Raw genomic sequence first — 13394 nt, 5'->3', positions numbered from 1 at the left:
TATAAAAATATTAACAGAAGGTAATCAGAGGGTTAGATGGTAAGTAGCTCAAAGGTCATAGTGGTAATGGCAAAGTGGTTTCAGGACATGGGACTCTGAAGGACAGTTTGGAAACATTTTCTTTTCAACTTCATTTGTGCATAATTAATGATACTGCCTCTCTTCTTTTGTACATGGTCTATGTTTGTGTTCACTGTAATTACGTGTTCAATAACATTATTAAAATGCCAATGTTTGCCAGAGGTTGCTGACATCTGGTGGCCACTGTGTATACCTACATTTTGTAATGATGATCCCAGCTTGAAATAAAAAACAAATTCACATTTTGTCTACTTTGATTGTAGTGTAAAAGGTTTGCTGATGCTTCTATCTAATTTGGATTCTCTGATCACCAAATGTTACAATGTCTAGTCCAAAGCGACAAATAGCCTAGTATCGTTCTAGTATCGTTCTAATGTAGCACAAGATTCCTTTTACAGGGCATCATCTGGGAATACCCATATATGTTTTATTTATTTTATCTTGTATTAATATATATCGGACCAGTTACCCATATAAGGAGATCCCTGACACCCATATATGGAGATCCATGTATATGGAGATATGGGCATATTGGTTAGACTGACATGTATATATATTTTATAGTGGCATTCACAGTTGACCTACTGACAGGATGTGGCGGTTTACATACTTATAAAACATTTTCAAGCATGTTTAACTTAAATCATATCTGCCACAAACAAAACAATAAACTTCCATTTGGAGTGCAAGATGAAATACTGACCATTTTCAACAACTTCCCATTAAAGGAGTGTTTATAAGAATGACGGCCTTGGACACTGCATATCAGAATATGGAACTCCAAAGTTTATTCAACACAACTAAAGAGTGAAACAGAAAAGACTTGAGGCAAGGAGTGCCCGCCTCCAAAAAAAAAAGATCTCCCAATCATAAAACAATAATCCCTGTGGAACAATCATGTACTGTAACACTAACATGACATGGCTCTTCACCAACAAATCAAAATGGGTCTCATTAGTTGCTGCAGATATGTCGAAAATAGATCCCACATTAAACCATAAGCTCTGAGCAATTTTTGCTCCATGGAACTGAAAGGCAGAATTAGTAACTTCTGTTGGATCCCCTTGTTAATTCTAGCCATGGGGGAAAACAACTTTCACATCATTGGAAATACTGCTGAGAAAGAAATGTTCAAGGACACCGGACCTTAAACCACAATTAGCAGAGAACCTTAACCTACATTCAGTGTTTCTGTGATTAATTGGCTCAGAGTAGCTTGAAATCAGAAAGCTTTCCTGCATTTCTTAAGCAGAGCCATGACTCTTGTTGTCTAATATTCAAAATTATGAGAAAGTAAAGATACAGTATATAGCATAGGGATGTGTATAACAAGCTAGAACTGAGCAACATGGACAAAATCTAATATCACAATATGTTGACCAATACCTCCATATATTGATATTGTGACATATATCGTCATATAATGTGTCCATTTGTCAAAACGATTGCAAATCTATACGTTTCACATGTGACACATTGAGCTTATAGATCTATTTGCTATATTTGTACAACTGTATTTTTTTTTGAAGGCTTATGTGATTAAAAGCAGGAAAAGACAACATTTAGGCCATATCATCATGAAAAACCTCATATCATATCATAATGTTGATATTTTGCCCAGCCTTACGATGAAGTGGATAGATTTACATCTCAAAAGTAGGGCTGTCACGATATGACATTTCACATGACGATTAATTGTCACTCAAATAATTGTCGATTAACGATTTAATTGTGTTTTTGTCGTTGATAATTACATTTCTGTTTGGCGTGTAGGCTTTGAAGTTGTACATGGTAGATATGACACATAACCTAAATATACAAAGAAATTACTGACATATTTGACAACTTACTACTTAAAAAATAACTGATAGTGGAAATAGCCGATCTACAAGCTCACAACGCGTCGCGATGCGACGCGTTGTGAGCTTGTAGATCTGCTATTTCCACTATTTCTGACATTTTTCAACATTCACGATTATGACGATTATGACAAAATAATTGCGATAATGTCAAATAATCACGATTAGCCGATTATGTAATAATTGTGACAGCCCTACTCAAAAGGATAATAAATCTGGCAGATGATGACATCTTTTGACATGGAAATGTCATGGCTGTCATGCCCTTTACAAAGACTCTTTTAAATCAGTCCGCACAGGATCTTGCCCTGGTGAAAGGCACAGGCAAACTGTGTTCTTTCATCCGTGACCCATGACAACACATTTTCCACCCTTCCTGCTTCCATATATTTGTGTACATAACAATCTATGGCCTCTGTAACTTACAGGTTATGTATACATACAAATTATGACACCAAATATCTGGGGTCATTGTAAGGTTGCCCTTTGATGCTTACATTTCCCTTTGTAGTGTAAATGTACAGTACTATATGGGTTCTGAAGCTGCATCTGAATACATCAAAACATGTTCCATTATCTCTGCACCTTTCAGGCCCATTAAAGTTGAATATTTATGCCTTCTTGATATGCATGTTCAATTACTGTAAGACCCAATTAGTCTACTGGAAGTTAAAATGAATGATGTGATGTTGAACAACAGAGAGTCTTAAAGGGGTTATGTCACGCCCCGAAAATTAACACTACAATAGGTGTTTTTTGTAAAAAACAGTCTGAAAACGGGCAGGGTGCATATCACAGATGAATTGTGTGCCGTTATATACATTTTGAATGTTTAATCTTGAAAGAATCTGACTAGTCCGTAATTTTCAGCTAAAACTCTCCTTTTTGAAGACGTGGCAGTCCAGGCTCCTCGATTGAGTCCTTAGCTGATCCACAATCCCAGACACGTTGCCCAGCAGCCCACCCATGGGAAAATCTACTTCCTCCACTTTCACCTGGCCACCTGCAGCCAGAAAGGCTGCATCCCCTTCGTCAAAACCATAGCTATAGCTGTCGCCCAGCTCTGCTGCCGCTATGCTTACGGCATCGTCATTAGCAGAGGAGCTGGCGGCAAGTCTCTCGCATCGGGCCTGGTGCCTCAGGAAGCTGTCCCTCCAGATAACTTTCTTCCCACACACACTGCACTCGTAGGGCCGGAGACCTCCGTGGGTCTTGAGGTGCTTGGTCAGGTGGTGTTTCATCTTGAAGGACTTGGCACAAACGGGGCAGCCAAACGGCCGCAGGTTGAGGTGCTGCATCTTGACGTGTCGGTCGCGCATACTCTTCAGGGTGTAGGCCTTGCCACAGTGGCAGAAGTGCACTTTGCCCGTATAGGCGGCCCCTGTTAGGGAGAGTGATGACGACGAGGATGGTGTTGGGGGTGAAGAGGAGGGTGGGAATGGGGCAGAGGACGGGGACAGGTGCCGACTGGATGTTGGGGCCACTGCACCACTCTGCCAGTTCATCTCCGACGGCCCCATTGTGAACTCACCGTTGTCGGGAGATGCAGGCACCAGAGGTCTCTGGGAAACCTGCCCCGTGCCATCTTCAATCTCATCATATGTGTCTCCGCTGAAAGTCCCCTCGGCAAAGCGTCTACAATCCACATCATCCTCATCCTTCGTGTAAGTGTCCTCTGCTCCGTCCTGTGGCCTCGACTCAGGCTGGGACCAGGGGGCGGTCTGCCACTGTGTTCGCGTTGTTGGACCAGGAACACTGTCCTCACTTTCAGAACCAGTTAGTGAGGTAATGTTTGAAGCAGGGATTCCTTTCTCTGTCTCCCTCTGCTGCTCCTTGTCCTTCATTGCCTCTGCACTCACTTTGCCCACCACCTGTCCAGTGTCCTCACTCAGGTGTGTGCCGGGAGGCCCGGGACGGAAATCTCCTAGTACCGATAATAGATAACATGAAACACATTTAATTTAGGTCAGAAAATAATAATAAAGACTGGCACATATCTAGAATTTGGAATGCAGCTGCATTGTCTGAAGGAAGCCAAACAAAACAAAGTTTTATGTACCTGTACACAAGATGAAACAATAAAGTACAACATGAAACAGTTTCTCACCTGTTTGTACCAATCCTTCCCTCTTCTCCATCACTTCATCTCCTATTCCTTCATCTGCCTCGATTGCTCTTCTTTCAGTCCTCCTCTTCTCCAGCACGTCGCCACTCTCAACACTCTCTCTAATCCTATCGTGCAGTCTCTCCAAGCTCAGCGCTGCTCCCCGCTGATGAACTCTGGCTTTCTGCCTCGACAACTCGCCACCGCTGAACGCCCCACCGTCACGCTGCTGAGTCCTGCTGTTGTGGCCGTGGCCATCGTGGCTGAAGGGGCTTGCCTTCTCGTGGCTGGATATCCACCCTTCTTCACAGCTGGAGTATTCACTCTCCCCAAAGCTGGGAAGGTTATCGATTTGAGAATCGGCCAAGTGTTGGGCCGGCGAGGGTCTTGAGCGGCCCCACCGAGAAAACTGCTGTGGTCTCCTCCAGGTAGCCAAGGGAGGCAGGGCGTCTGGCTTCCTCTCCTTTCTTTTCGCCTCCCTCTCCATGTACATGCAGTCCGTGCTGCTGGGGGACTGTTGCCGGGAGGAGGTGCCGGCATGGACCGGCCCTGTGGCAGCGTCCGTGGCAGGGCACTCCGTTGGGGGCCGAGGCCTCTTGAGGAGCTCTGTGCACTTGTCCACAATGTGCCACATCTGGAGGAAGCTTGCCACGGTGACATAGTTGACGATGTCGTCGTGCACAATGCTCAGCTGGCCCGTGTAGGCAGAGCTCAAGACACTCTCAAAGGCTACTGGGTCCATGACCGAGGGCAGGGACACAGTGGTGACGTTCTTCAGTAGCACCTGTTGAGGAACATCACATTTGACTATAGAAGACCGCACTGAATCACTCCTGGAAATAACAGTCTTTACATTGAAGTCAACCAGCATGACTAATTCTATAGAATATATTGCATTTTAATACAGTATGCATTACACAACATTATTTGTAATTTGTTGTAATAATGCATATCTATACTATAATTTTGCGAATGTCTGTCTGAGTGAGTGTCTGTCTGTCTGTCTGAGTGTCTGTCACAGCGTTTCTCCTCAGTGGCTGGAGCAATTGATCTGAAATCGCATCACCATTAGCATATGAACACACCTGACATAACTGTGAAGCCCGTTTGTCACTTTCACAAATCATATGCTGTATATTAGCATTTTTATGGTGTAACTAGTATCTATTCTGCATCTAGCATGAGGCATATCTATTCTGCATCTAGCATGGGGCAACATGTTTAACCAGCTCTGTGTGTGTGTGTGTGCGTGTGCGTGTGCGTGTGTGTGCGTGCGTGCGTGTGTGTGTGTGTGTGTGTGGGTGGGCGGGGGGGGGGGGGGGGGGGGGTGTTGGCTGGCCCTCTTTCAGATGTTGTCATGTAGATCGGTACACAGTATCTCTGTAGCCTTTAAACGAAACGGGTATTTCTTACATTGATGCTCCTACATATTATCATGCAAGCACCAGAAAGTTACTTTCCATCCCTCATATACTGTGTGCACAGTGCACACCCCATAACCCACACACTGCACATAATTTCGGAGCTCATATCTTTGAACGGGTAAGGACTAGTCACATTCTATTTAGTGCCATTATTTTTGTAATTATTTGGATACAGCCATTCACAGCGCTTTATTTTGAAGACCCCCGGAAGCCACGATCGTGTCCATGTTGTGGAAATTCAATATGTTGGGATGAGGATCAGAATGTTTACTTTCACACGGAAATGAAACATCTTCACCGCGTCCAAGCATCGTGGCCCAGTGTCGCCGTGAAAAAAAGCGTTTCTCTGCGATCGAAGTGTTTTTGGAGAAAGATTCTGAGATAAAGCCGTTTCTTTGCAGCACAATGAATAGGAGCCTATGGAGATTACACGCTGCTTGAAGACATCATCGCCCAAGGATCACCGCACAGTGAGTTTTCTTTCACCCGCGGGTTCCATTGACCGCGCTAGTGTTATGCAAAAGAAAATGATAGCGACGATCAGCACACAACGGCTGGGTCCGAAATCCCGAACTAGTTCGGGATCAGCACTAAAGTGTTAAATTACCTGGTCGTGGAAATAAGGCGAACAGGCAGCCAGCACACAGCGATGGGCCCTGAACACATGTCCTTGCACCTGTATGGAGAGGTCACACAACCGTCCCTCCTCCCGCTGGCGGTTCAGGTTGTCCAGCACGGCGGCGCGGGCTCCGGGGAAACACACTTGGAAAACGGTGCCCGCCGCCGGGGCACTGGAAGCACTGAAGGGCTGATCCATGGTTCTGGAGGAGCACTATGAGAACCATGGGGTCCAGCACTGTCCAATGGTAGACTCTGTTGCCCTGAGCGATAGATTATGTCTATTTTGATTACATTTTTAATAGTCAACATCATGGCAAATCAGACACATGTAGGCTGACATTCTCTATAAATGATGTGCTGTCCTGCATAATGCACACCTTGCAGGCGTGTCATGTAAAAAGCCGCATGGGGAGTTGTTCCACTTGCTGATCGACACTGCAGCCAACCAAAGCATGTCTACCCTATTCAGCTGAACGACCAGACCAGATCTCATTATAACCTCAGTAGTAGCATGACATTTACCCTGTTTGTGGTCAGCTAGACCAGTGGTTCTCAAACGTTTTCATGTCAAGGACCCCCAAAATACTTATTAGCCCACGGACCCCCATTTGAAAAGATATGCCAGGGAGGGACCCCCATAAGGAAAGGCTCTAGCAGTGATTCCCAACAATTTTAATTTCAAGGACCCCCAGTTTGACAAGCATTAGGCTATACGGGCCCTCATTTAGTGGCATTTCCATCTCTGAAACCCCAATTTGTATTGTGTAAATTTAACTCGGAGTGTACAAATGATCCATTGGTTCCATTTGTACACTCTCTGAGTTACAGACCCATAACGGTCCATTTGGTTCCTACCCTACCCTCCCTGCCCCTTCCTTGTATATACTGTACATACTGATTGTTTAGACTTACTGTTACCTGCCCCTTCCTTGTATATATTGTATATACTGTACTTACTGATTGTATAGACCTACTGTTTTCTTTTTTTCTTTACATATCTACTGCATAGTACTGTGTTCTATTTGTCTGCCATTCAATGTTATATGAGATACTTTAATGGTTTCCTGTTGAAATAAGCTTAGTCTTTTCATGGATCTCCTTTTAGTAGACCTTGTACCAGTGAACTGTACCGTCATGAATCTGTACATTTTCCTATGCAAACTTCTAATAAAGCCTTCAATCAATCAATCAAACCTATCATTAACTGGGGACCGGACCCCCTGGAACTCCCTCAAGGACCCCTGGGGGTTCCCGGACCCAACTTTGAGAACCAATGAGCTAGACAAAGATTCTGCCTCTAACTACTACGACTAACTTATTTTCGCACAAATCTAGTGCAAAAAAGCAACAACTTCCTCCGAAGCAGACTAGCAACTAGCGTTAGCATAAACAGAATAACTAGATAGGCTACTCATTTAGCTGGCCGAGTTGTTTTACATTCATGTTGATGAAGCGATGGATGGTACTGTTGTAAAGTGAAATACGCAGCGTGATAGCAATAGGCTATTTGAGAAGAAGTTTGCCTCGTCTAAAAAAGCAGTCTAAAACGATAGCATTTGTGGTTGTACCTCCGTATAGCTATAAAGCTAGCCTCGGCATCCACACACACTCAGTCCACCGTGTCATCATCACTGTGGCATCTGTGGGTGAGTGAGACGAGTTGAGACAGTGGCAGTGCCCACCAGGCCTTACATTTACCATAGACTCACGACATTCTGTGTAAATTGTAAAACATTTCCACTGTAATAATTACAAGTACAGCTGTCCGAGGCTGTTCATGTCGCAGGCAGTCAGACAGTCTTTGGCGTATGCTGCCTCCCACTGTTGGTGTATTGTACTGCCATCGTTTATCCTGTCTGGCCCCCTATGGGCTATGGCTATGTAGCTCTGGTCCATCGCGTCTCCTCCCGATGGACCAGAGCTAGCCCCTATGGTCTGGCCATGTAGGCTACTTGGCTCACACACTTTTTGAAGGTGCACACCTTACTTGTAGAGTCAGCAACCTTTTTCATAATCGAGGGAGGACCATTATGTATTCTGCATTTGAGCCACGGACCACCATTTAATGAGATTTAGCCTCATAGGACTGATGTCTGATAACAGGTCAATCAAAATAGCAATTCTACATTCTCTAATTGTGTGTTGACTTTAAGTAATGCAGGTGTTTAACAATAATTGAACTCAACAGCATAATATGAAACCAAATGGACCCGTACAGTACAGGTCCATTTGGTTTCATTTTACACTCTCAAGAGTTACAGATCTAAGGGTCCTTTTGGTTACCAACTCTCCATCATTTATTTGGGGACCACCTGGAATCCCCTCAAGGACCACTGGTTGAGAACCACTGATGTAGACAAAGCAGCAGCAGAGGACCATGTTCTCTACTGTTTAATTTCAAGGACCCCCATAACTCGAGTGTTCAAATGTAACCAAATGTAGCCTTGTAAGTTGTGGTTGCATTTGCTCACTAAAGCCGGCATCATAGTCGCCTCGGCGGTGGAAGGCTTTACACTGCGGTGTAGTCTTTTCGAGTCTTTTTGAGTCATGAAACTACAACGTTACATCATTCCTCGCGGTGGAGAGCTTTCCACCGTGAGTCCCAACACATCTCTCTGTTTTTACTATCAGACAGACAGGCTCTACACCCCGTTCACTGATTGGTCAATCTAGACTAGTCAGTCACGGTGAATAGGACTCCACCGTGGGTACTATGATGGCCTGCACTTATTTTCTGACTTGAGGTGGAAAGCTTTCCACCTCAAATTTGCAGTGGATAGGTCTCCACCGTACACTCTGATACGGGCTTAAGGCCTCAGACAGACATTGGAAGGCGGGGGGAAAGCAGCATCCAATTCATTCCCTATGGAAGTCACATGTTTTGAAGACGCAGGCTTGCCTCTAGCTTTAAGGCAAGCTAGAGGTAAGCCTGTAGAGAAGTGGACATCCATTGCCGTTTTCACCGTTACTACCGTAATAATGTGTTTATTTATATATTGTTAAGAGTCCTAGGGTTTTTGAAAGGCGCTATATTCATTCAAATTAATATTATTGTTAGGTCTGAGACAGATTCCGCATAGAAAGATATCAGCCCGGACTGCTGGCCTAGCAGTATGGGCCCCTAGGCTCCCATGTAACTTGATCTGACCATTGTGGGTTCAAATCCCGTTCCTGATTATCTTTATGTCTTTATCTTTATGATCTGCATGTCTCTCCCCATCTCTCTTTCTGTTTCCTGTCTATCTCCACTACAAACTAAAGACAGAAAAGACCCAAAAAATATTATTAACCCATTTAGGCCTGACCTAAGGTTCCTGAAAAACTTCAAATATTATTCAAAAATTACAAAAACAAATATGTTGCTACATACTAATGTACTGTACTACACTCAAATGTGTTCCCGGCCTTAAAGAAAGAGAAGAAATGCAGGCTATCATAGCATCTACTGCAGCACTTCAGAGAATAACACATACAGTGCACTCCATTATACTCAAGCAATCCATGATCACGTGCTGTAGTGTCTTCTTTCACACCACATCCCCAAACAGTTCATCTAAGCCACAGTGTCCACAGCTCCTTCTCCTAAACCTAAATACACGTTGGCTGTTACTGTACATGAACAGCCTAATTGATCTTCCTTCACACCCACCCACACAAGCTTAATTGATTGATGGAATACACTTAATTAGTCAGAAATGTAAACAGCACATAAGTCAATAAGGCTAAAAGGATAACACAAAAATGTCCTGGGGACTTGTTGCTATTGTGGTACTACTGTATGTATTCAATCCATCATCTTAGTACAAAATCTATATATGCCTATATATGCCTCTCTCTATACTATACAAGCATTATGTATATATATATATATATATATATATATATATATATATATATATATATATATATATATATATATATATATATATATATAAACTAGGACCTTGCTCGGGGGTGTGAGAACCCAGACGTATCATTGATGTCAGTGATCTCCAAATTTGGGCATTGTTTCATCATGCGGATGTTACCATGGTGGCGAGCAGTCAGGCATTTAAGTGATGTCAGAAATGTGATCACTGTTTTACCCGTTTATGCCCATATATGGTGTCCCATATCTGTGGGGCTGGTTCTACAGACAGGGATCTCCATGTATGGGCATAACAGGGTATGATGTCAGATGTCATAGACATCATAGGACTTTCACATAACGAATAACTGAGTAAGCATGATTAGGCTCTCACAGCATATCTCCATATACAGTAAATGGATCTCCATATATGGGTACCAGGGGTCTCTATATCTGGGTAACTGGTCCGATATACATCAATGGCCAGATGGCCAAGTCGCCCTGAGGCTTCTTACTAGTAGTGAAACTTGACCAATCATGGAGATTGGCCCATTTAAAGTCTGGTTGACTGGGTGGGTTGGTCATATGAAGCTCACCAACCCACCAATCCTCAAGATTTTCGGACATGCCCATCCGATTGGCTACGGGCATAGACGGCCCTCTGTTATTAGGAATGATGTTAAAGGTTTGTGTTGTGTGACGTCAGACCAGAGCTCTGGTCAACCTGAATAAGGTGTGACGCAGTTTTTAAAAATCACATTTAGTCTGAATATGACCAACAGAGTCTTTACAGGGAGTCTTAGACGACTAAAGGGGGAGATAGATAGTGATAGAGAATACTGATACATCAAAGCCAAATCTTTCCAGTCTGCAAGGGACAAAGGAACGCCTTCCAATTCACAATTCAAATAGCAGAAGCGGTGTCCATGAACCAATCTTCTAAGACACAGGTGTCCTGTTCTGAATGTCCATACACCTTCATATCTCGGATTCTCCTCCATGAACACACGAAGAGGAGCCACAACAACCTCTACTATCAAATGATGAGCAATGGACAGCTCCCCTCATCTTCCTGTCATAAAATCACTATCTGTGTAACCAGCCATCAACAAGACACAGACCAAACAAGATCTTGCAAGGCCTTCAACTCAGCCAGGAGAAGTAAAGAAACATTCGATGGCTTACACAGGAAAGAAAACCTCTTATGTGATAAGAGTTTCATTGAGGTATCGCCACAACATGTCCAGCATGTCCACACTGGAGAAAAACCTTTCAAGTGTAAACAGTGCGACAAGAGTTTCAGTCAGTTAGGTCACCTGAACACACACCAGTGTATCCACACTGGAGAGAAACCCTTTGTGTGTAAACAGTGTGACAAGGGTTTCAGTGTGCTCAGTAATATGAGGCAACCCTAACCCTAATCTGAAGAGGCAACCCTAACCCTAACCTGAAGAATCACCAGCGTATACACAGTGGAGAAAAACCCTTCATCTGTAAACAGTGTGACAAGGGTTTCAGCATGTTCAGTAATCTGAAGAAACACCAAAGTGTCCATACAGGAGAAAAGCGCTTCCAGTTTAAACAGTGTGACTAGGGTTTCAGTGAGTTAGGTTCACTGAAGAAGCACCAGCGTGTGCACAGTGGAGAAAAACCCTTTCTGTGTAAACAGTGTGACAAGGGTTTCAGTGACAGATCATCAGGTCCCCACAATTCACAGATAACCATCCTACCGACAGGGGCGCTTGCTTAGCAGATTGTTTAGTGCAGCGATGGCTGAGGGGACAAAACTCCTGTTAAACCGTACCTTGTGCCACGTCAAGGTTCTGTATCTACGCCCCGATGGCAAGAGGTCGAAGTAGCGATACAGAGGATGATCAGTGTCATTTGTTATTGAGAGTGCTAAGCGTGTGATGGCCTTATCGTTCATATCAGCAGGTGTGGGTGTGGGAAGTGAAGTCTGATGATCTTGGACGCAATACGGGTAATACTGTAAAGTTTGTTTCTGTTAGGCATGGACAGTATAGTGAAGAAACATGCTGAACAATACAACAGAATAGGTTGAATAATGCTTTTGTATAGTAATAACAGAAGATGGGGGGCAACAGACAGTGATCTTAACTTAAGGATTACATGAAGTCTTTGCTGAAGAGTTTATGGATAGATGTAATGTGTTGATAAAACCTAAGTTTATTGTCCACAGTGAGTCCAAAATATGTGAAGCTGTCAACCTGTTCTACTGTTTTACCATGAATGAGGAGTGGGTTAAGTCCAGGGTGGGTTGTTGAAAAACCAGCTCTTTTGTTTTGTCCACGTTCAACTCTAGGTAGTAAAATGAGTGATGGTGTTCTGGAAGTCCATAATAGAGTTATTGTCATGAAGCAGTCCGAGAATGGCAGTGTCATCAGAGTATTTAAAGTAGGTGATGTTGTTGGGTGAGGGGTTGGTACAGTCATTTGTGTATAATGTGTAGAGGAAGGACTGAGGACTGTTGGTGATGACCGTTGATGAAAATGATGAACCTACTTTAACTGTCTGTGGTCTGTTACTGAGAAAGTTGTGAATCCAGTGGATAAGGAGTGGAGGAATGCTGAGGTTGTGCAGTTTCTTCATGTGATGGCGTTGTATGTTGTTAAAGGCAGAACTAAAGTCAACAAAAAGAATAGTGGCAAAATTGTCAGATGAATGGGGAAATCTTGCTTTTGCGAACGCCCATCATTTCGACCGGAGGATTAACGACTCACTCCACGGAGGTTAAGGTTAGGATGAGGGTTAGAGTCGGGTGTCGAAAGGATGACATGTAGTAACAGCGACACGCTCCCCAGATGAATCATCCAGGTGTTGGAGAAGGGAATGAAGGAGGCATGCCACAGCATCCTCTGTCCCTCTCTTGGCCCTGTAGGCAAACTGATAAGACCATAACATGGTGTTCAATATCAGCCTTTCTCGGAGTTTCATCATTATTGATGTTAATGCTACGGGTCTATCCACAATTTTCCAACATCCCATCGTGCATTGCGCAGAAGGTGTGCGGCAGCTTCCGGCGCCGCAGCCGAGTGTGATCTACAAGCTCACAACGGTTGCATCTGCGACGCGACGTGAGCTTGTATGTCTGCTGTTAACCGGAAGTGTCCCGCAGATAATGCTACAGTAAATTCTCATGGAAACAGGTGGATAGTGATTGGGTTCTGAGGGGCGGGGTGTCTTGGGTACCGGTATGATGGTGGATGTTTTCCAGAGGGTGGGAACGGATGCTGACCTGTAGGAATCCCAGAAGATGGAGTGAAGGATTGGGGAGAGCTCCATATATAGGCTATATGTAGACCTATATGTACACACACACACACACACACACACACACACACACATTTCATATTTAGCATTGCTGTATGTACATTTTCGACCCAGCAGATTTGGTAAAGTTTTAAGAAAACCCATAATAAATTCATGAAAATAGAACT

General features: G+C 43.8%; 1 protein-coding gene across 1 annotated transcript; it reads right to left on the bottom strand.

Moving 5' to 3' along the window:
- Window positions 1-2115: 2115 nt before the first annotated feature.
- On the bottom strand, window positions 2116-7871 carry zbtb22a (zinc finger and BTB domain containing 22a). The gene is made up of 4 exons (XM_080734393.1): window positions 7658-7871; window positions 6076-6349; window positions 4048-4828; window positions 2116-3864 (listed from the first exon to the last, which is right to left on the bottom strand). Exons 2-4 carry the CDS (start codon window positions 6283-6285, stop codon window positions 2807-2809), a joined length of 2049 nt encoding a protein of 682 aa, XP_080590519.1. The 5' UTR covers window positions 6286-6349; window positions 7658-7871; the 3' UTR covers window positions 2116-2806.
- Between the last annotated feature and the right edge of the window lie 5523 nt (window positions 7872-13394).

The sequence above is a fragment of the Nannobrachium achirus genome (assembly GCF_963921795.1).
Source record: "Nannobrachium achirus genome assembly, chromosome: 10".
Classification (NCBI taxonomy): domain Eukaryota; kingdom Metazoa; phylum Chordata; class Actinopteri; order Myctophiformes; family Myctophidae; genus Nannobrachium; species Nannobrachium achirus.
Note: the sequence above shows the minus strand (reverse complement) of the source record. Positions and strands in the feature narration are given on the sequence as shown.